General features: G+C 37.1%; 3 protein-coding genes across 5 annotated transcripts; all 3 read right to left on the bottom strand.

Moving 5' to 3' along the window:
• Nucleotides 1-3574: 3574 nt before the first annotated feature.
• LOC143457021 (uncharacterized) lies at nt 3575-7827 on the bottom strand. The gene is made up of 10 exons (XM_076955213.1): nt 7672-7827; nt 7375-7527; nt 6990-7130; nt 6552-6709; nt 6314-6452; nt 5143-5278; nt 4959-5044; nt 4527-4893; nt 4256-4359; nt 3575-4037 (listed from the first exon to the last, which is right to left on the bottom strand). The coding sequence occupies exons 1-10, from the start codon at nt 7715-7717 to the stop codon at nt 3961-3963; spliced, it is 1407 nt and encodes a 468-aa protein (XP_076811328.1). The 5' UTR covers nt 7718-7827; the 3' UTR covers nt 3575-3960.
• Nucleotides 7828-9137: 1310 nt separating this feature from the next.
• On the bottom strand, nt 9138-15612 carry LOC143463330 (uncharacterized). Its single transcript, XM_076961798.1, has 26 exons — nt 15418-15612; nt 15148-15204; nt 14829-14984; nt 14590-14646; nt 14270-14425; nt 14000-14146; nt 13388-13545; nt 13160-13298; nt 12939-13071; nt 12753-12838; nt 12572-12659; nt 12386-12486; nt 12159-12288; nt 11972-12072; nt 11725-11800; nt 11551-11651; nt 11360-11402; nt 11124-11279; nt 10886-11040; nt 10719-10790; nt 10509-10638; nt 10230-10389; nt 10023-10143; nt 9791-9954; nt 9549-9662; nt 9138-9341 (listed from the first exon to the last, which is right to left on the bottom strand). The coding sequence occupies exons 1-26, from the start codon at nt 15461-15463 to the stop codon at nt 9294-9296; spliced, it is 2895 nt and encodes a 964-aa protein (XP_076817913.1). The 5' UTR covers nt 15464-15612; the 3' UTR covers nt 9138-9293.
• A 310-nt stretch (nt 15613-15922) lies between these two features.
• Nucleotides 15923-21412, bottom strand: LOC143463339 (uncharacterized). 3 transcript variants are annotated; one of them, XM_076961817.1, is made up of 20 exons: nt 21222-21412; nt 21079-21153; nt 20801-20956; nt 20372-20512; nt 19690-19847; nt 19379-19517; nt 19062-19206; nt 18845-18930; nt 18610-18736; nt 18385-18476; nt 18232-18265; nt 18014-18160; nt 17750-17916; nt 17602-17685; nt 17365-17494; nt 17075-17246; nt 16859-16982; nt 16622-16776; nt 16343-16456; nt 15923-16196 (listed from the first exon to the last, which is right to left on the bottom strand). In XM_076961817.1, the coding sequence occupies exons 1-20, from the start codon at nt 21271-21273 to the stop codon at nt 16146-16148; spliced, it is 2349 nt and encodes a 782-aa protein (XP_076817932.1). In that variant the 5' UTR covers nt 21274-21412; the 3' UTR covers nt 15923-16145. The 3 variants fall into 3 exon arrangements, with proteins under 3 accessions (XP_076817932.1, XP_076817924.1, XP_076817937.1); XM_076961809.1 differs by having other exon boundaries at nt 21079-21156; nt 21222-21411; XM_076961822.1 differs by having other exon boundaries at nt 17792-17916; nt 21079-21156; nt 21222-21410.
• Nucleotides 21413-23377: the final 1965 nt, after the last annotated feature.

The raw sequence follows: 23377 nt of genomic DNA, 5'->3' as shown, positions 1-23377 counted from the left end.
TTAAGTGACATATCATTTCACAACGCCAGTGTCATTGTTACCGATTAATTTGTATCGTCATATCGTCAATGAATAACACGTTTAAAATAGAGCGGCCCGTTCATCTTTCAGCAATGAACGGAATTTAGCATGGCCAAAATAACTCTATCCGCATTAACGAGAGTAGAACGCATGACAAATATAATAATTCCACATCAAACATCAAACGTGTTTTCATAAGTTACTTGGGTGCGGATAAAACGTATTGACGTAATTCACTCTGTTTTCCACAGGCTGTTATGGCAACGACAACTGTAAAAAACGTTATCTATTGCAACATCAAACTCTAGTTAGAGGAAAAGCTCTTGAACTCTGATTAGGGCTGACGGTTTTACTATTCTCTGTTTACAATGCTTCAACACATTATTTGATAAGGTTTTCATTGCGTTTTGTTCGGTATGTGATTGATTCATAATGGGCGCAGATCATGACTTTGTTACAAATATTGACATACTGTACTTGCTCTGTTGCAGCCGGATTTAACTAAAAGTTAACTTATCTCTTTGCCCAGGATGCCCACTACAATAAATCAGCTATCTCACTATTGTAATTACAAAGAACTATCCTTGCTTTCTGCCATGATGCGCATACCATTGTCATCCAGGGACTTCTTCTATTTGGCTTACGGTATTTGAGAAGGCTTACAAGCAAGGTCAACCATGACTGGAATTAGATTCGTATTTGAAAAACATTTTACTTTTGAAGCCTTGCGTCACAGGTGAAGCCCTTTAAATCTCGTTTAGCTTCTACCTCTTCCAATAGCTCTTGCAACCACTATCTATCTACAACATTTCAAGTCCTGTTAACCCAGACGTGATTGTTTACCGCTACCTACTGTCCCATCTCTCTGTTTGCACACCTCCCTCTAATACAATATTTTTGTCACACGAACTTTATCCCGCTACGTCATGATACTACCTGCGTGCCAGTCGGCAATTGCTGTTGGCATTTCCATCATCCTTAATCTGACTCCGCTCGCGTGCACACCGTGACGTATGAATTGCTATAACACAGGTCATCTGAAACCAAAGAAGGTAACGAAACGAAATACTTTTCATTTGCTAAGGCGAAAAGTTTTGTGCAGTTTTGTTCTTTGTAATGTTATATCTAGCATGATGTGAATGCATGTTATACATACCATGCTGCGACAAAAAATAACAATTTCTAAATCTATAATTATGTGACTTTGACATCTGTGCAAACTTTATGGTTTTCTTGATGCGTTATAAGACTAACAAACACCCACTTATATACACTGCGCCTAAGCAGTGCCGACACACACTGTTTCTGCTGAGTATAGACTTATTTCCATAGGTTTAGAAAATTGCCAGAAATTCGTAACCTGCTCCCTGGGCAAAACTTGAGATTTTAGTGGAATAGAGTAAATAACAGTGGTAATTCTATTCTGGGCCAACTATTTACCGCCGCTAACACCCGCTGCGTAATTTAGACGATTTATTGTCCTGCTCCACACCCATTATTAGCCACTCACCGAGTCTCCTTTCTTCGAGAGATTTGCGAAAACTTAGCTCTGGCCCCAATTTTCAAACAGACCGAAAGAAAATTTAATCTTTACAAAGGGCAGCATACAAACGGTATTTGTTGAATCGCCAAAAAGCCTTAATTGGAGCTTCACGCTGATCTGTGCTGTGTTTACCACAGCACGTCGTGTTGTGCAAAGTTTAAAACTCGGTTCCTACTGCACAAGCTTTCCCAAGGGAATGATGATGCCTGCTGTTTGCTATAAACAATTATCTTTGAAGGCGCTTGTTCTCCTAAGTAAGAAATATCACATCGCAACTAGAGTATAGTTGACGCTGTGAAGCTACGTTTATGATCCTGTGATTTAATGTACTTAACGTTTGCTGACATTTGTCGTGGTTATATTCCAAATACGCACAGTGCTCTTCTGGAGCAGAAAATATGTTTTTCTGTTGATTAACCTTTGCTACAGGCCCTGTCGCTCAACGACGTTCTTCTTTGGCTCGTTAATTTATACTATGAGCCTCATAATATAGACCATAGTATAGTATATATACCATAGCCTCTAGTATCAGTATACGAACTTCTTTGTTTATAACATCTGGCCACGAAGTTTATTCTGCTTTTGCTCCACGCACTTAATATCAAGCTAAAATAAACTGTTAAAATGAGAGTCAGTTGGCGTGTGACAGGCTTAAAACGTAAGAGTGATGATGACCAAGCGTGGGCGAGATATAGTTCTGATTTCAATATGCCGCACGCAAGTAACTCTTGTTTTAACGTCTTACTTCGGACACTGCAAGACTGGCGACTTGGGTATTCTTGTCTTTTACCGGCCGTAAAGTAGATCTAGTGTTTGCTCAAATTTATTTCTGAATTCAGGTCGATTGATTTGAAGTAACTGTGCTTTTAGAGCGATTCGTTTTCCACTTTTCATCAGTTTGTTCCCATCTCATGAATTATATCACGCGGCTGCCATCCTTATCCTTTGCACACTGGAAAACGTGTCTGAAAATTGTCTGATTTAGTTTCAACTGGAACTATGATTACCACGCAGACTTTGTCATTCGACTGTTTATACTTTCAGTTTGTCGTTCGTAACGCTTGTTGCGCAATTTTGCATAATTAACCAAACTCCGTTTTAACATCCACCCGACATTATTTTATTATGAATGCTTAGGATAACATTCCCTGAAGAACTATTTCTGAGCACAAGTTCGAAACGCAACTACGTTCACGATCTTTCTCATGCTTGATGGCAGGTCCAACTACTAAACTACCTGGCATTCACTGCGTCTGCATGAAAATCCTATGCCGCTTGTTTTTGCTCTTTATAAAGGGCTACTTTATTTACTTTGTCACATGCCATAACAGGAAGCTTGCAGTTTCCCGCAAAGCTCTTGGCGCTACGACAATTATCACCAATTATCTTGTAGCTCGGCTTTGATTGCATAGCAGATAGAAAAGCGTGAAAATCGGCGACTAATGTTTGTCTATTCGCGCAGTCATCACTTATCGGGAACATGACCTGTCTTATATAAACAAAGTCTTTGTGAAATTTCGAAGATAAACAAAATACAAGTCAAACTTCCTCAGTCTGATCCTTTTTAACGTAATAGGCCTTTTCGTAAACCTGATAATGACAAACACGTCTATACGGTAGGTATGTGTTTTTCTAATTAAGTGGTCTGCACTCAGATAATTAACTTCTATGTTGCCACAAATGTTGTTTTCCAAAGATTTACTCTTTAAAAATGTAATGTTTTTTTTTCATGTTTTTGAATCTTTGTAACTCTAATTCTGACCATTTGGTTAAAAACTGTGGATGAAAATGCTGTTATACACATAATTAATTCCATAGTATACACCAGTGATTCATAATTTTATTCCTTGACGTGTGAAATCGGTCACATAATAACGGTTTGCTTAGGCTATCTATTTTATATGTCCAGGTTCAGTTATAAACTTCGACTCTGGTGATGCGGTTGAACAAAATCCAAAATCTATTAACTGTTGCTGTTAATATAGTCAACCAATAAAAAATTATGGTACCTCATGTAATAGGTTATTTTATTTCGGGTATAGGATTCGGCAATGGCATATACCAAGATGGCAAGGTCATCATTGTGGCAATTAATTGCTTCCGTTGTGTATGCATGTGATAAACGATTAATGGAGTTATTTGAAAAAAAAAAAAAATTTCACCATTGGAAAATTGATGTAGCTGGTGTATTAAAGCCTGAATCCTACAGTAAAATTTCTACTGATTCAAAGTGAAGGTGGAAAAACAAATTAACTAAATTGTACAAATAGTATTTACAATATATCACAGAGAATAAATTACTGAAGAAAAAAAATTGCAAAAATACAAAAACATCATTTCACTAAAAACAGTGTTTCTTGCAAGGAAAAATGTGTTGGTGGCGTGGCGGTGGCGCATTACATCATAAGTATCATACAATGAAACAGCGTCAAAAACAAAATAATCCAGAAGCTTTCGTATGTTGTCCTGGCTCCTGAGAAAATTAAAATATTATGAAATTAAAGTATTATTATTAATAAAAGGATTTGTTGATAGGTATCAAAGCGCTTTTGAGCGGTTTTTAATCGGGTATTGGGCGCTATAAAATTGCTTAATATTATTATTATAGAGAAATCATCTACTATACATTGTCAAAAGTTGACCAAAGTTGAGTGGATCAATTGATTGCCGTAAAATCCGATTAACGATTACCTTGTGATGTGCAGTAGCCACAAGTTTCCCGGCAATTTTCTCTGAAAAACGATCCAAAGATTGTGCTGTTGCAGTTATATGCTTCCGTCCAATTTCCACAAAGTCTGAAAAGTATAACTGAATTGTTATTTTCACGCGAGATCAAACTGAACATATTGAACATAAAACGATCGTACAAATATATATGTGGTTAAATCTTGTCATTATATGCTAAAAATACGCACTCGATACATTCAGCCCCTTTCAAAAGCATGATTAGGGCGATACTTACGTCGAATTGTCCACGCAAGGTTGTGTCGTAATGTTGCTTGCATGAACGCCATGTGTTGTTGATATTACACCGGCGGTTGATATTGGTTTCACAGTCGTTGTTCCTGTTGCAATGGATGTCGTAGTTGTAGATGATGACGTGGTTGTAGGTGATGTCATGGTTGCAGATGATGTCGTAGTTGTAGATGATGACGTGGTTGTAGGTGATGTCATGGTTGCAGATGATGTCGTAGTTGTTGACGATGACATGGTTGTAGGTGATGTCATGGTTGCAGATGATGTCGTAGTTTCAGTTGATGTTGTCATTGCTTCTGTGGTTGTCGTCACCCGCGTACTCGGTGCTGCAGTTGTTTCGTGTCCCGGATAACCTGTGAGAATGACCTCACTCAGATGCTTGTATATGGAAAACTGTGTTATAGTTTTTGAATTTTACCTTCACATTTGTATTTCCTGTTAACCTGTCTGATGTCTTCAGCAGAAAACCCATCTCGTTGCCAACCTATGGGTTGATTAGTGCGTCTGTGTATGTTATTCAAAAAATATTTTATATATGCATTTTGTTACAACCAAATGATGATACACGCATGGAAAATTTATATTAACATGCAATAAGCTACCTGTCTATGATTGTCGGTTTATCGTCAGCTATAGAAAAGAAGTATCCACCGTAATGGAGAACAGAACCGTAATCATACGGAGAATTTAAAGGATCCCAATACTGTGTCGATCTCTTTTCAAAGTTCACCTCTCGATCTGATAAATGCGTTTCGTGTTTGTGAATTCTAAGCATTTCTTTTAAAGTGAGGGGCACGTCCAAAAATATATTGGCTTTGAATCAAAGAGTAGTTGTCAGTAAACATACTGGTGAAAGGATTTTTAATACGAAGTGACTATTTCCTCGTATGTAGGTTACGCAGCCTGTTACTAAAGATAGGTGGTTGGGTTAGGAGAATCGGTAAGAAGAAGTTTACCTCAGATATTTAAGGTTTTAGTGAAGTTAAATTTAGATTAAAAGATAGATTTAGGTTAAGTATGGGTTAATATGTTATAACATTTAAGTTAAGTTAACAAAAAACTGTGAAATGTAGCGACGAACGCACGATTTTTTCCGGTGTTATTAATTTCAATATTTTTAATTATATGGAGTGGTTGAGCAGTTATTGCCAAAATTGTATCGCAAATTTGGCTTCCTATTATGACGATGTCGTCGGTCACTATGGCGGCACAATGTAAAAACAATGTATCTGATGACAGGGGTTTGTATTAGGTATGATAGGCTAGCTAGTGCATTTTTGTTGGAATACGCTTCCATAGGTAGGTGGTTAGAAACAGGGAATATTTATTTTTAGCATAGTGATGTCACAGATAACAGTACATAAACTAATAAAGCATTCTTGTTTTTAGCGCAGTTAACGGTACCGGACTAAGAGCCAAGACTAAACTGTACTGCAAAATGTTCCTGCTATACACTTAAGTACGCCATAATTATACCTATTACTCTTTACTTATGTGTCACAGGAAACATTCTACGCATACTTGATTCAAATACCTAATCAATAATCATCCATGTTGTTTCTTTTTTTGTGACATAATAAGAACCGCCGCTCCCGTCATAATTAAGCGATGGATTTGCGTTTTTTGCGACTTATTTATGGCAAGAACTGCTTAAACACTACATATTAGTACAAATATTTTCACCAGTATATTCACTGACAACTGCTCTTTGATTTAAAGATTTAAATATTTCGCTTAAAATATTGAGCATGTATACGATTTGGTGCCCTTTACCTGCTAAAATATTCCCCCAGTTGATAATCACGTATTCGTCCCTATCACCACGAGAATGCTCATGCCAGAATCCAAGTGCGTGCATTAATTCATGTATGATTGTCCCGATTTTCAGGTCGCAATTAGTGCCAATTGAAACCTACATAAAGGCACGTTATGCATTGTTATTTGAATCGATACAGGGTGATGAATGTAGCTTGTGACGAGCGATACGCCACTTGGTGGCGGTTGCACTTACTTCTTGTTCTCCTCCAACTTGGCCAATATAAGAAGAACAACCGCCAGTGCCTACAAATGTTATGTAATCTGTTTCTTGTGTTCTCGGAACGAATCTAATGCAGGTGTTTTGGTCGTATTCGGTTATTGCTGAACGTATGTTGTTCTGTTTCGACGAGCCTGCAATGCGCAGACGTAAGTATAGTTTTGGAAAAGTTACGAGTTTCATATTACTGTAAGAAACATTACTGAAAGATTGGATAGCAACTGCTTACGCTATGAATGTACCCCATACGTCCTTAGCTTTGTACACAAGCGTAAATACCAGCTGCTTCATTGTATGTGTAACTTATGCAACGACGTTGTAGTTGCGTTTAGGCTTGTCATAAAATGTGGTTTGAATATATTGCGATTACATTACAAGATTTCAGTTTTGCATATACAAGTTGTCAATACTTACTAACTGAGTTGCTAAATACGTAACCGATTCTAACTTCGTTTCCTTGTTTTGGCCATTCCCATAAACCTTGTGGCAATGAGCCTCTTGCACTCACTTCACAGTTTGGCGTGTACGATGAGGCGTACATGCGGTAGTTTCGTTCTGAAACACGCCGTAAGACTAAGTTAAATTTTTTCGGTATAAACAATTTATAAAAACACAACTGATTTCAAATAACGTTGGATATTTCGATAAGTTAATACGAATCGTAAAGTTATGTTAGGACAAAATTGATAAGGCTAGTCAGTGATATGTGAACGCTTTCTACTGTTTTTTTTACGGGCTTGTAATGTTAGTTTTGCAACTAGTGGTGCTAACAAAAGCAAACTTAATGTAAACACCTTACCATCGATTATAACATCGCCATCTACAACACCTTGCTTCTTGCACCGAGTACAAATATCACAGCCTTGAGCATCTTTTTCGTGCCCAAACAAACATCTCTTCACACATCCTGGTAGAGGTGGGCATTGAACGTCGCACCCAGTTGTAGTTTGTTCTGCGAGAAGTTAACTATAACTACAGCTGCCGTAAATGTTTAGAGTTTTGTATTGGCAACTGCATTTACATTATGATGTAACCTTTAACTTTTCATCACGCAAGTTCGTATTTATTTCACTGAAAGATTTTTGATATTTCTTACCCGTTATCTGCACAAAGAGGCAAATGCCTACCAAAAACTTTATCATTGTTTGCAGTATTGATCGGCTTAATCAAAACGTAACTGGTCTGGTTTACTATTGGGTCTACAGCTCTCACAATTAGATGCTCAATTTAAATGTTTAAAAGCTTTGTGATCATTGACTTAGTCACTGATTAAATCATTGTTTGGGCAATAGAACGCGTTATACCTATGTTGTAACCAAATGACATCAGGTAAGCAGAAAATATATTCATGAAATAAATTTACTGATAAAGCATCGGGTTGCGCATGTACCTAAGGTTATATTGCGCCATATTGTTTTTTGTCGTCATGCCTTCTAAAAAAATTTGTAGTGCATGTGATGATGTATCACCCGAGGTGGTAGAGGTGTAAAGGACATGTGTTCATCCCTAGTTACCGCTTGATGGTAACCAACTTGCAAGTGCACCTTCTGTTAGCATGTGAACGGTATGTTACGCGAGTTTTGACATGGTTGATGTTGATATTGTTTGTTTTTGATCTTGCAGTGAGATTAAAATGTTTTCCTTTAACTGCTGCAGTTGTCTACATAGGCTACTTCATCTTCCTTTGATACACGCACTCATGCCACGAGCTTTAAAAAATAATTACGTTGCAATAACAACAACTATAACGTCACGTTGTCACGTCACCATATTCTTCAAGATAGGTTGCACCATTTGTGAGCGTTTGGTAGTCGAAAGCTGAACTTCAGTTAACTTTTTTAAACTCACTGTTTAAATTTAAATTAAGTAAGTGCCTTTTTAACTTTAGCAAAAGTCTTTAATAACTAATAGTGTTTGAGCACAACCACAATCCTATACGAAACAATTCCTGCTAAAACTATTTGAGGTGTTTTAAAATAAGTTTTGCTTTTTTATGCATAAATAATTTGTGGTAGAGTGAAAGAGGCAGGGTGTGGAAACCTTTAACCGGACATAATGATCAAATCTTTTGGCCACTAGATCATCTTATGACGTGTTGTATGTTGTATGATCTTGATATGAATATTAGTTGAATGAAAAAGGTGCATTTAAAATAGATTTAGTATCACTTTTAGCTTCTTGCAGGATACGTTTGTAAAAAGTTTAAAAACTTTACGCTTCATTCAAGGTTTTATGTCGAGAAGCTCTTCGAAAATAAGTTGTTGTGCATGTGGCATAGCGACAGTGTGCCACCGATTCATAACGTTATGTCAGTCCTCCTGTACACACAGTACATTGAAGACTTAAAATCGATATCATTTCTGATCCAGAATTTTTCTTACTTTTCACTATGGTGCTGACAATAAAGTTCAATTTCTAAAATCATCTCCTGGAAATCAGCCTTTACTTAGGTTGGTTATATCAAAACAATTTAAGGTTTCTAATACCGGTTTCTAATGCTACTTTTGTTATGAACGTCTCAGGTCCTAAATTAGATGTGTGCGGAAATTATTCATTCGAACGTTTCCTTTGTGTGACGATTCCTTTTAATTTCGTATAGGCAATGAGCAGTAATGAGTGGATTACGTGGTAATAAACAAAGCGGTAACGTGGAAACATAAACCAAGTCAGGGTTAAGTAGGTAATATCTAATGATGATGTTTGGAGATGTCTTGCTGATTATTTCTTCTGTATGACTTCATTTATCCAATCCACTTTACCCGCCACCTATGTTTTGAAATTTTGTCAGCAATCAATATTTCTAAACTTCCACACAGTATCGTTATCAGTTTTTTTAGAAGTTATAACTGAACAATCTTGCAAATTCGATTAACAGCATGACCATGATCGTAACGGCACAGCAGCAGCAACGGTGACAAAGAACCACTGGATAAAAATGCAAATATTGGCTAAAATTGAGCTGTATGATTTTACCTGCGTATAAACCCCTGGTCGATCAGTTTGAGCACAACCATAACCCCACGAGACAATTCCAACTAAAACCTGACGATTATTCCTGCTGAAAATCAGCGGACCACCACTATCGCCCTGTGTAAACAATGCAGCAATGTAGTCTTCACTTTAATTCTCCCTTTTGTTCACAACGGTATAACTATCTACGTTTCTGTGTTGTGAATTTAGCAACGAAAGTTTATGTGTGATTAGTGCCCACACACCTGGCATGCGTCCTTTTGTCCATTTTTGTATCCAGCGCAAAACATATTCGAAGTCAGACCCGCATGACCATACGCTGTGAAATAGGGCTTTAGCCAGTCGTTGCATTCGTCATGTTCAATTACAACGACTTCAACTTTTTGAAGGACAAGATCAGGAAGGTATACTGTTGTAACAATGAAGTTTCCGTTAATGGCTTTTAATCGTTTTATTTGTTTAACATCCATAGCACACCTCCGCGTTTAGTTGCGCCCCATCCGGACACTACAGCAGTGCTTCCAGAAGCGACGTTTTCTCCTTGGTCCGGCAGGCAAGCCGGTCTGATATATTTTGAGAACTTGATCGGCGAAGATAACTAAAACAAACAAGACTAAATCTTTTCATCATTCTTTTTAAGTGTTTTAGTAGAGTATACGTTTCTACATTTCCAAATTATCATGCCTTGAGCACAGCTATGTCATTGTCAATGCTTTCGTCGTCGTAGTCCGGATGAATTTCATAGGAGGAAAATGTAACTTTTAATTGACCTTTATCATCCGCTATTCTGTGATGTTTTCCGAGATATCCAAACATGGTGTCTACACCTTCATGGATAACACCACTAGGAAGAAAAGTTGAAAGTGTTATCTAATTTACTCATACTTTCAACTACCCTCTTTCGTTCAATCTCTCATTCAACAAATATGCCAAAAACAAACGCATAGATTTAGTTAACTATACCTCACGTAGAAGCAGTGTGCTGCCGTGACAACGTATTCATGATTTATCAGGGTACCACCACAAATCTGTTTGCCATTGTTCAAATGCAAGCTAACTATCCACGGTATGCTTCCATATATTGCATTCGTCCCTGTTGTGAAGTTGTGTTACCAGATATCGACAATTATCAAATTCTAACAAAATTTGTATTTGCAAAATTTTGGGGCTGACCTCCTACTATGCGCTTAAATGAACCAAACTGCTCGTCCAGAAATGACTGTCCACATGTTTCTTGGGATATATCTGAGAGCAAAGCAGTAATAATTGGTTTAATAATAACTATATATGTGATTCAAATGTTAAGGTGTGGTCGGTTCAATATGTTACACCATGTCTACCTGTAGTTAGTGGGAAAGACCTTCCTGTTGTCAGCAATGTTGTCGTGGAGATAGTAGTGGCTGGAGTACATAGGTTACAGGATTGTTTGCAGTGTTTAGCCATGTACACTTTATAACTGCCATTGCACATGTTTTGCTCAGCCCACCAAGGACAACTGTATAAAATATTGACAAGATATTTCAGCTGACTTTGAGAAGCTACTATAGGTTCATTGCTCGAATCTTACTTAATCCTTACTAAGAGTTTAGATCAGAACATGACTTTAAGGGTTCTTCGTTTGCATAAGAACGGCTGCTGCACGCGTAGTTACAACTTTTCTTGCAGTGCTCCTTCATCAAACGACTGAAAGGCTCCAAGGTGCAGTAACCATTTTTCGCCCAAAAGCCGCACATTCTGGAACAAATTGAAATTGTATTTCTTTACAGCACTTGCAACAAGTCATTTTGTTGAAAATTCATTCAAATTGTACTCACGTATATTCATCTGTGCACTTTTCTGGCAAAGACATCTGAAGATCTGTAACAAAATATGTTATTCGACTACGCAAATATCCAACTTATTTAGAAAATATTAATAATTTTGTTTGTGTGTTTTTCCAAGCAATTGACTTAATTTTCATCCCATTTTGTTAATGTCAATAGTAGTGACAAAGTTTTTTTCAAACCTGTTGATGGACACAAGCCACAGCTTTCCCGACAATTTATCGTCATGTAGTCTACGTATTTTGTGTTGCAAAAATTAAAAGATGCCCAGTGTTTACAGTTCCTAAGAATGGAAATGGTAACCTTAATAACACAAGTTATTTGAAACTAAACCAATTCTATCTCAATTGCATTACGTGTGTTTGTCCATGCAAGCGCCAGGTGTTGTCTGCATAGTAGTAGGCGTTGTCGTCGCTGATAAGGCCGTTGTTGCTATAGGTGGTGTTGTTGTGCGGTTAGTTTTGTTGCCATTTCAGAAGTTGTTGTTTATTTAAGAGTTTTATTATGAATAATTCATGGAACCGTTTTTATAGTAAAACTTTACTCCAATGTATTCCTAATTTATAACGCTAAATGCACTAGTGCATATATGGTCATTTTTACCTTTTGATGAGCAAAGGCTACAGCTTTCCGGACAAAACATTGTCATGTACTCTACGTATTTCTCGTTGCAAAAGTTTAAAGTAGCCCAAGTTTTACACCTCCTACAATATAAAAGAAGTTAAGCTTACGGAGTATAACGACCAAGGAGTCACCAAAGTGTGATTGTCAAAAATATTTGAAGTATTACCAGTCTTGATCAGAGCATTCTTCAATAACTGTTGTTGAGTTAGGCGTGGTGTATATTGTTGTGGCTGCTGTTGTTGTTGTACTTGAAGATGTTGTTGTCATTATCGTTGTTGGTGTTGTTGTCATTGTTTCTGTCAAGGTTAGATGCAAACAATATATTTCGAAATTTATCTCAGACGTATTGGTGAAGTAGCACAAAGTGAAGAATATGTTTACGTTTAGTTTTACCTCCTGTTGAGCAGTGACCGCAGGTTTTTGCGCAGTTCAATTTCATGTATGTTTCATATGTCATGTTGCAGTAGCCTTTACCCGAAAATAACTTACAATACCTGAGCATGTAGAACAGTTTTAGAAACGACTCTACGATACTATGAATTACGGTTTTCACATAGGATAATTTGTAATCGCTAATACCAAGTTTTATCTTCGCATGGTGCTGGTGTAGTGATGAATCTTGTTGTCTGCATGGACTCAGTGAATGTTTTTTCGTAACCTTCATAACCTGTGCCATCAAATGCCAATTTTTTCGCTACTTTCTTTACATGCATTTATGAAATAGCTTGCTATTTAAAAAAAATAACCTATTGACACTTACCTAGGCATTCATATTTTCTGTTGATTTGTTTAACATCTTCGATTGAAAAGCCTTCTCGTTGGTGACTTACTGGCTGATTGGATCTCCTGCATGGGGATTTTCCGGTCAGAAAAGAAAAATTTGTAAGTCTCACTTTTAGTACACTGTATCCTAAGTACTCTGGACAATATTCTGGAAAATACTCACTTGTCAATGATGGTTGGTTGTGAATTAGAAATGGCGAAAAAATATCCTCCGTAATGCATCACGGACTCGTAATCATATGGAGAGGAAAATGAATCCCAAGCAGAAGTACGTTTCTCGAAATTGTGTTCTCGGTCTGAATATGTTGACAATAGACAACCAATACTTGCTGGAATGTTAATCCACTTACTCGAATAAAATTTATCGTAAAAAAATTTTTCCACCTGCTTTGATATTTTCCCATTTTATTTCAATGTGTTCATCCCTGTCTCCACGTGAATGTTCGTGCCAGAATCCGATGGCGTGCATAAATTCATGAATAATAGTGCCAAGCCTTGCATCACAGCCTTCTCCCAGTTTGAGCTATCTTACAGGGTTTGTATAAGACAGCAGCATACAGTATATTATTAGAAACATAACTGACAATGGCGTTGTTAAAGTACTGTACTTACGTCTTGTGCACCACCTTGGCGACCAACAGATGAAGAACAGCCGTCGTATCCCAGGATTTTAATATAGTCTTTCTCCGCTGCCCTTGGTACAAATCTGATGCAAGTTTTCCGATCGTATTCTTGTATTGCCAGTTTTACCCGAAATTGCTTATCGTCCGCTGCAACAAAAACAAAGCGTTAAGATCAAGAATTTTGCTAAATATTCAATCTTTGTGTTCACGAAGATAACGTAAGTTTATTGGTTGGTAGCTTAGAGTTACCCAAAGCACGGAAGCTGTGAAAGTCGTGCATCAGTGAAATGTTTAGGAGGTGAGGAGTGGTTGATTGTGAATGACTGTGCGTGACATAAATGTTGCCTCGTAATTATACAGGTGTCAACGATTTGTGCGCGTGATTTGCTGGGGTAAGATTGCATGTAAGCTACCTTTAAACCATTTTTTGAGCTAGCTGTTAATCCCTGAACTGAAACCGTTAAATAATGGTTAACGTTTTATTATCTCAAAAGTGTAACTATGTAAGCCAGGAAAAATAATTTTTACGTAATTGCGTTCTACGGTAAGTCAACTGACAAGATAACTTACCGTAGAACGCATGTTATCCACATCAACTTACAAACTGACACCAGATCAAATTCATAAGGGATTGTTACAGTGTCGCCTTCCTTCGGCCACTGCCAGATATCTTTGCTTACCGCCCCTCGCTGTTGCTTCTTCGCACAGCTTTTACCATACTCAGCCTGTAGTTGCTGGATGTTACCCTCTACAAATATTGTAAATTATTCTTAAGTTATAATTCTTCAACTACTTGATTTTGTAATGTAAATTCGTAAAGCCAACTAAACCCATGCCAAGTTTTGATCATGCTAAGTCTTTCATCACCTACCGTTTATATCAATATCGCCTTCGAACCGACCGCTTGTTATGCACTTGCAAGTTTTGCAACCGTCTGAGTCTTTTGCATAGCCAAGCATACAGAAGTTTGCACATCCGTTTATGCTCGGGCATTCCTTATCAGGTTTGAGGTCGTTCGTTTTTTGATCTGAAATTGGTTTGGATAATTCTCTTACAGACTTATATAAACTACTCTTTAGATTGGGTAGTTTATCTTGATCACTAACAGATTTAAATCTGTTTTTGGCAAACAACGTTTTTTGTTTTTTTTATAAGCTCAGTTATAAACTTGTTGCGGAAAATCACGGTTACCTATTTCTTCATTGATTTCGTAATATCCAACAGGTGGGGAAACATCTTCAAGAGGACCTAGCAAGACATCATGTTTATGCTTATACTACAGCACTATCACATAAACTGTCTAAAAATTGCTGGATGTTACTCTCTGCAAATATTGTCAATTCTTCAACTACGTGGTATTGTAATGTTAATTCATAAAGCCAACTAAACCCATACCAAGTTTTGATCATGATAACTTTTTCATCACCTACCGTTTATATCAATATCGCCTTCGAATCGAGCCCTTGTTATGCACTTGCAAGTTTTGCAACCGTCTGAGTCTTTTGCATAGCCAAGCATACAGAAGTTTGCACATCCGTTTATGCTCGGGCATTCCTTATCAGGTTTGAGGTCGTTCGTTTTTTGATCTGAAATTGGTTTGGATAATTCTCTTACAGACTTATTTAAACTACTCTTTAGATTGGGTAATTTATCTTATCACTAACAGATTTAAATCTGTTTTTGGCAAACAACGTTTTTTGTTTTTTTTATAAGCTCGGTTATAAACTTGTTGCGGAAAATCACGGTTACCTATTTCTTCATTGATTTCGTAATATCCAATAGGTGGGGAAACATCTTCAAGATGACCTAGCAAGACATCATGTTTATGCTTATACTACAGCAATATCACAAAAACTGTCTAAAAATTGCAGCTCGTTTCTCGAGTGCAAGATATCATGGCACTAATTTCTTCTATCTAACGACATCAATGAAGCGAATTCTTTCTTAGGTTACACTGATGGCAGTATGCATACTGTAACAAGCTCCAAGCAATAAAAAATTCCAAAATTCTACACCTACCTTTCACATAAAGAACAAGTAAAGAAATTGCTAAATATTTCAACATCGTCTTCTCAAATACAGCTTGCTTGTGTTTTTAAAGTTCCAAGTAAACCAAGTTCTGGCGATCAGTTTGCAATTTATTGTGGTGAGTTTAAACTGCTTGTTGATGCCGCTTTCCTGCTGATGTTTCCTTGCTAGATACTGAACAATGAACATCTTGGTGGAAGTTTTCCGATAGCTACCTATCACGACATTTCATTCACGTGACTCGAATCACTGAACTACTGTTTTTGTAACCATTTAAATTGATTTTCATGTCACACGGCATGTTTATCAACGGAAAGATATATGGCGTGAGTCTTCCTTCTTTTATTTCATTTAACTTAACTTGGACTGCATGGACCGGAAGTAGTATCACATTAGTAAATATGACCACTTCAAACGCCAGCAAATGTATTTATGATTTGCAGTTATTAAGATCCTTCATTTGAGCCTAACTTTTCTACAACAAGGAATATCACAATTCACTTTAAACGTTTATATTTAAGTTCATTTTTCACCCAGACAAATTAATTTGCAAATCATCGCTTATTGGGTCAGTGTTAAAAATATGCAAAACAAAATGAATGTCCATTAAGTGTACAGTAATATAAAATGGATAACTCGCACTCAATTTGAAGAACTTAGAAGTGCATTTGTTGTAGAAACAGCTTAATTGTTCCATTTTTTGTTTGTTTCCTGGCATTTTAGTTTCTCTGCATCAGGATTTGGTTAATCCAGTCAACCATTACGGATACCTGCAATCGACAAACGGAAAACGTCAGCAAGTAATGCACAAGTTGTTTGCGCATGAAAGTAATGAAAGTCTTAATGGCATTTCACACTGTTCCTAGTTTTCATGCGAGATGAAAGACACTGCATAAAGATGAAAGTTATGTTTTACCTTGGTATAAACACCAGGTCTTCGCCTTTGTGCACATCCGTAGCCCCAAGAAGTCACACCGGCAAGAATGTATCGACCGTTTCTTTCAACAACAAGTGGTCCACCACTGTCACCCTGAGTTATTTATAAAGTTTTATTTCAGTTAGTTCTTGTGACTCTTCCCAAGTCGATTCGATCATTCATCATGACATAACAATTTCAATATATAAGTAAAGCAAATTAATTCGTTAAACAGTTAAATAGTTTGTTTTAGTTGCAGTCATGATGAAAGTAGCTTACTTGACAAGCGTCCTTTCCGCCGAACTCATGACCCGCGCAAAACATGTTTGAAGTTACTTGATCTTTACCGGAGCGAGGACCTAGCCACTGATTACACATTTCCCGATTGATGAAGAACACATCGACTTCCTGGAGGATGTTGTTTGCGTCGTAATCTGAGGAGATGATCGATATAAAATACTTTTATCTACCGTATGAACACTTTGCTTCAATTATACAGATGCGGATGAAACGTACCCCCACTCTGCGTGGCGCCCCATCCAGATATAAGTCCCGTTAATCCGTCGTTGAAATTCTCGTTTAGGCTGGGCAGGCAAGCTGGCCTGATGTACGTGGTGAATTCCGTAACTGGTTGTTGCAACTAAAATTGTTTCAATTTTGTTAAAGACAAACATATTTCAGGGCAACGGATTTGAGTTTTTGTTGTTTGACCAACATTTTCGTGCAAATTACCTTGAGCAGTGCAATATCGTTGTCGCTGGAGTAATCATCATAATTGGGGTGTATTTCACGTTTAGAAAAACGTACTCTCATTTGACCAACGTCTTGACTAGTAACTCTGCGGTGGTTTACGCCAAGATAGCCGAAAATGTTGTTATTGGATTTGGACGGGTCAGGCCTTCCACTGCGGACGAACATAATTCTTCAGTTTTTGTATACTTCCTAATTTTCTTTGATGTCATGGAGTTTTAATAGTATTGCGCTTTCGGATTACGGAACACCATGTAATCGAACTAACTTACTTGTAAAAAAAGCAATGGGCCGCCGTTACCACCCATTGTCGGCTGATGAGAGTTCCCCCACAAAAATCAAAGTTATTGTTTTGACGCAAGCTGATAATCCATGGCGTGGTCCCATACACAGCATCGGTGCCTGGCAAGAAAAAGTTTTCTCAGTTGTTTTGTGAAATCACTTCTTCGTCATTTTATTTTTAGGCTGAATTTCTTCAAGACAATCCAAAAGTACCACAACAACCTCACCTCCCACTATGCGTTGTAGAAAAGTGTCATCGTCGTCGTTTCCTTCAACCGCTGGAACTCCGCATTGTCCATTGTAGGTGACCACTAACAATACACAATGCGTCAGAATACGCTCACAGTAAAATGTTAGATTTAAAAGTACACTCGCTTTTTAGGCTGGTACATAGCAAGGTACTTGCAGGCTGCTCACTAGTTGGCGTTGGTTGGGTGATAGAGATCGTCGCTTCTGTCGTTCCGCATAGTCCGCAACTTTCGCGACAATTCTTTCTCACATGTTGCCTTGTACAAAAGTTTTGTTTGGCATAACTCTTGCATCTGCGCGGAGAAATGATATTTGGTTAGTTTACGGGATATCCATTTTATTGAGAATCATGTAGCGTTTTCATGGTATAGTGCTTTCCAGAATTATTACCTTGTCGTTTTATCTCTGCACGCAGCTACGGTTGTAACAATGCTGCCACACAGTCCACAAGTTTTTTTGCAGTTCCTGCTCATGAACGTGGCAAATCGACTGTCTGTGCACAAACCTTGACCTTGCCACCGCTCACAGTCTACGGTTCTGCGTAAAGTAGAAAGGTTGTGAGAATTTTTATTCGTTTTTGCTGTTACTGAAACACGTCATCTACTTACGCTTCTTTGTCCTGACAGAATGAAGTGACGGTGTCTTAAAAAACAACAACTCCCAAATTTATTGTGGACGGCTATTCGGGCGCTTAAAATGTGTTTTGATCGTATCGTTTTATGTTCTAGCAATCTAGACTACTCTTTTAGACAAAAACCTACCCACGCATCCCGTACAAGTCTTGACGCAACGCCTTTGTACGTAACCATTATCTGCACACCAGCCTCTTGTTTTCCACCGGTTGCACTGATTTCTGCATTTGAAAATGTACCACTCGGTCAATTACTGTATATACCATACTTTAACGTACAAGTCTTTGCATCCTATAAATATTATGGAAATCTGTTTTTTCTATTTTCTTCTTTGTTATAAAATAAGTCTTTTACTGTTCTTTGTCAAAACATTGTTCTGGTGGTACAGCGGTCATGGTTGTTGAGCTCGTTGTTTTCGTTATAGTTCTTGGAGTAGTTGTTATACTGGGTCCTGGGGTGCCATTTTCATATCCTTTATAACCTGTCATAAAACATCAATAACGTTTTTTGCCAGTTCGTAGCTGTTTCGCGCTTTCCCGTGAAGTAATTTTCTTGGTCAAGTGTAATTGGAAACCCATTTGTGTCTTACCTACGCATCTATATTTTCGGTTTATTTGCTTTATGTCTTCTTCTGAGAAACCTTGTCTCTGAGAATTTACCGGCTGATTTGTGGTTCTGTTTAAGAAGGCAGTAAGTAAAAGTATCCGTCTTAGCTTCGAAATATTGTTATGTTTTATTATTATAGCATGAATACCGGTACGGTAATTTTAAAATGTTGTTAAGAAATAACATTTTGCAACTCATACTTGTCCAGAATAGTTGGCGCTTCACCGTACGTTCTTGATTTTGAAAACGCGAATCCACCATAATGCATGACTGATCCGAGATCGTATGGCGAGCCATATGCGTTCCACAAACCTTCTTCTTGCTTTTGGAAATTTATTTCGGCGCCTTAAAGAAAACAATTTCCGAACAACCACGTTAAAAACCATTGCTAAAATATTCGAACACGGAAAGTTAAATATCGAGCAGTAACGGACACAAATCTATCTAACTATCATACGTATACACGTGCACTATCAAAAACGTTTCGATGAGATATGAATTTCTAGGCTTTATTAACCTGAGCGGATATTATCCCAAACAATGATAACGTGGTTGTCTCTGTCACCACGAGATTGTTCGTGCCAGAATCCCAGAGCGTGCATGAACTCGTGAAGTATGGTCCCCTGATTGATGTCACAATTTTGACCAATACTGACCTGCAAGCATTCGTTTATCGGGATAGTATCTTAATACAGTCTTTAACCTATTAATTTGTTTATTCGTGAAGTAATGGTTATGGAGAAAAAGTCTTGCACAGGAATATGGATTCGCCGTTATGGACCCGCCAAACATAGCTTGCTTGTAATCACACTGCCATAACATAATTACCTGTTGTCCACCTCCAACGCGTCCCACGTAAGAAGAACAACCACCTGTTCCTACAATGTTCAAGTAATCTTGTTGGCCAGAGTATTCAATAAATCGTATGCAAGTGTTCTCGTCATACACCTTTATCGCATTCCGAATATTTGTTCTTTTCTGGAAATCTGTAAGAAAGGTTTCAATGACTAACTTTAAAGTTACAAAAACATTTTTCGGACAAGATTGTAGCAACATTATGGAATAAGGACCGCATCATAATCACAATGGTTTATGAATGCGCGCTTCATTATGGACTACATATAAACTATATCACACATCATTAGAACCGGATATTTTTCAAAGGGCATCTATGGAATCATCAACACGAGTTTATTTATTCTATTTATTTTAGTTAATGTTGTCAGATATTGAATAATTAGCATCACGTGTAGTCAAAACCCATGTGATTCATGGCACGATATAATTCCTCATACACAGCATCCACAAGATGACGACTGGCTTATAGCTGCAATATGTTTCGTGGTTGATAAACAATTTTAATTCGTAAAAAATTAACCATTTGGTGATCCCAGTGCGTAGAGGCGTTTGACACAGCGCATTCATATCGACTCATGAATCGCTTCCATACTGATATATGCATGTAGCTTATGCATCACGTCATCAGTTTCTTGCTAACAATATTACTTACCAACTGATGAGTCAAACTTGTATGCTACGTTAACTACGCTTCCAGATTTTGGCCACATCAACCGTTCGCTGTTTGTTGCACCCCGCACTTTTCCACATTCGGTTGTACCGTACAACGCAGTGTAAAGGTCATATACCCGTTCTGAAGAAACAAAAAGTTAGGAAGTTAGAATATTAATCATATAATGTTTTTTGTCTCCTCAGTAAACATTTCAAAGCAAAGTCCTCACCATTTGTTACAAATAGCTTGGAAATAATTTCGCTCTACCTTAGATTAGTATGTACTTATTTTAAAATTCCTAAACCATTCAAATACACAACGTACACGTATAGACAAAGTTTATTGTCAGGAAATACAAAATGTTTTTTGCTCAAAATGCCAGTTCGTCATATTTAGCAATGGGAAGCAAAATATTAAGCAATGACTTACCGTCAACTTTTATATCTGAATCCATTGTACCACTTGTTCTACATTTGCAAGTTTCACAGCCGCTTTCGTCTAGAACATAACCCGCCAAACATTTGCCGGCACATCCTTTTACGTTTACTGGACAATTTGCGTTTCTCGTGGATTTTTCCTCATTTTCTGCGCAAATCATCGCGTGTTTTAAACTGTGTTTTTCCTCGTTAGAGTTTGAATATTTGGTGCAGTATAAAGCGTGAACTCGATGATTAAATTATCGAAGAACATTGAGCGAGAAAGCTTACCTAGTTCTTGATTTATTTCCCAAAATGTTGTCGGAGGCGGGCGCGGATAATCATACGTGTCGGGATTATCTGTGGCTGCTGGAAGAAAATTTTTCAAAGTTTTAAATATTTTGAACGTTGCTTTTTTCCGCACAAAATCTTACCCTTGGTTGCCAAAACACAGCAACAAGTCCAGACTAAAACTTGGCGCAACATGACGTCTTTGCAAAATCCAAACTATAATTTTTAAGCTAAATGGAAACTATTTTTCAGTGCAGTAACAATCCAAAATTTAGAGCTTGCAGACTGTTGTCACTTTTAGTAAACCTTGCCGACTCTAATGCTTGTAACGTCTTGTCAGGCTTTCCTTAAATACCTATGAATGCTATCATTGAATCACCACACACGAAAGATTGTTCACTTATTTGGTCAAAGCGTTTGCTTAGTCTTCACAGTCACTGTAGGGTTGTTGATATTTTATTTATGTTTAAATAACTAATGCTACTTAAGCTATAATACCGTCATGTATCAATCAAAGTTAACTAATTTGAAAAGTGTTTTTTTTTCTTGGAATTTTTAACGTTTTGACTCAGCTCACGAGACCCAGAAGTTTGACTTAAACATCGCTAAATTTGGAGATCCGACCAAACCAAAAATGGCGAAAAACATAGATTTTTAGCACGATGAAAAATCTAAAATATTTTTTTCAATTCTGCCTCCAAATGTTACACCAGGAAACATTTTTAAAAACACTTTGTTGTCGTTTCTTATTATTATTTTTTTGGAAAAGAAAAATTCTACTTCTAAAAAACATAAAAAATACATACCATAATAGCCTATATATGCCAGAATTCAGATTTTGTTCGGAAAGTCTTGTACAAGCAGTATAGAGGAACAGAGACGAGAGTTTCCAAGGTTTCCGCAAGCAGAATTGAGTTGACCATTCCTACTCTTAAAAAGCATTATATTGTTTTATCGGGTTAATCATGTGGCAGTTGTACCCATTTTCTTATCACTCTGTGTTCTTTCGTGTATTATGTTTTGTGTATAGAATACATATTGAGTTATATATATAGTATATAAAGTTTTTCATTATTGTGAAAGCTATTAATTTAGCTTTAGAACTGCACATTTACTATGAACAAAGTTCAAAATCTCCCACATAAGTTATACATTGTATAACTTACTTCTAAGAAATATACAATTCTGCTATTCCAAATAAATAAGATAGGAAAATGATTTTAAAGGTGTAGGCCTATGCTGCTGTAATATTTACAAGAAATGTTAAAAACTGATTTAAATTCTTCACCGCGCCATAAATCTAACATTTTCAATATTTTTGGCTTGAAGGAATCCCCAACTTAAGCGAATTTTTTGTGAAAATTCGGGGCTTATCAACGGGGTCAAAACATTAAAAATTCCAAAAGGTTTTTTGCAAACTAATGATTTTGATTGATTCCGAATAGGATTAGTTAATGTAATTTAAACTTTGGAAGAAAGACCAAAACATGAAAAACCAATCGTCATAGTAATGCGTTGATATAATAGTTGATATATGTTTTGAGCCTGCTGTTGTTATCTCGAGGCTACCTTTGTCTATCTTCTGAATTCGAACTCCTAAAGTTGTATTTATTTCTCAGCCTTTACAACGATTTATCTGCAACCGCTAAGGCGAAAGTTAATGCCTAATATTTTACTTTGGCCAATTTAATGCCTAATGTACATGAATTTAAGGTAAAGAGCGCGCTCGATAAATGAATATAGGGCACAATTTGATCTTGAGTTCCTGAATTTTGAATTGCAGCTTTATTTAATTTAATTAGTTTGCAATGGAGTATGACGTTTTCCCTTTTTGATCGCATAAATAGTCCGCACGATTTAAAGTGATTCACACTTTACTTGTTTGGATAAAAATAAGATATGGGTTCACAAGGTAACTTAGTTGCAAGTGTCATGCGACATACTGTACAATAAGACAAGTCACTAGCTGACTAGCATTTAGATGAGTTATATCCTTTCATGTGCAGTGTTACTACATACGTGAAAGGTTATACAATTAAGAAAGTTTACTCAAGCCTTTTGCTAGACTTAAAGTTTATGATTTTTAGCTAAACGTGAGGAATTTCAGTTGGTCTATGTTCTCATCAAAGGCTTCAATCCATAGTATCATTTAAAACAATATATAATGTATACATATCGACATTCATCAACGCATTCTGAAGCCTGTAGGCTATGCTGATCTGTTTGAATGCTTGCATAAGTTTAATTTAGTCGTCCAATATAGACCACTCATTGGGTTCAAATTTTGAAAACATTTAAT

This window comes from Clavelina lepadiformis, chromosome 1 (genome assembly GCF_947623445.1).
Source record: "Clavelina lepadiformis chromosome 1, kaClaLepa1.1, whole genome shotgun sequence".
Classification (NCBI taxonomy): domain Eukaryota; kingdom Metazoa; phylum Chordata; class Ascidiacea; order Aplousobranchia; family Clavelinidae; genus Clavelina; species Clavelina lepadiformis.
Note: the sequence above shows the minus strand (reverse complement) of the source record. Positions and strands in the feature narration are given on the sequence as shown.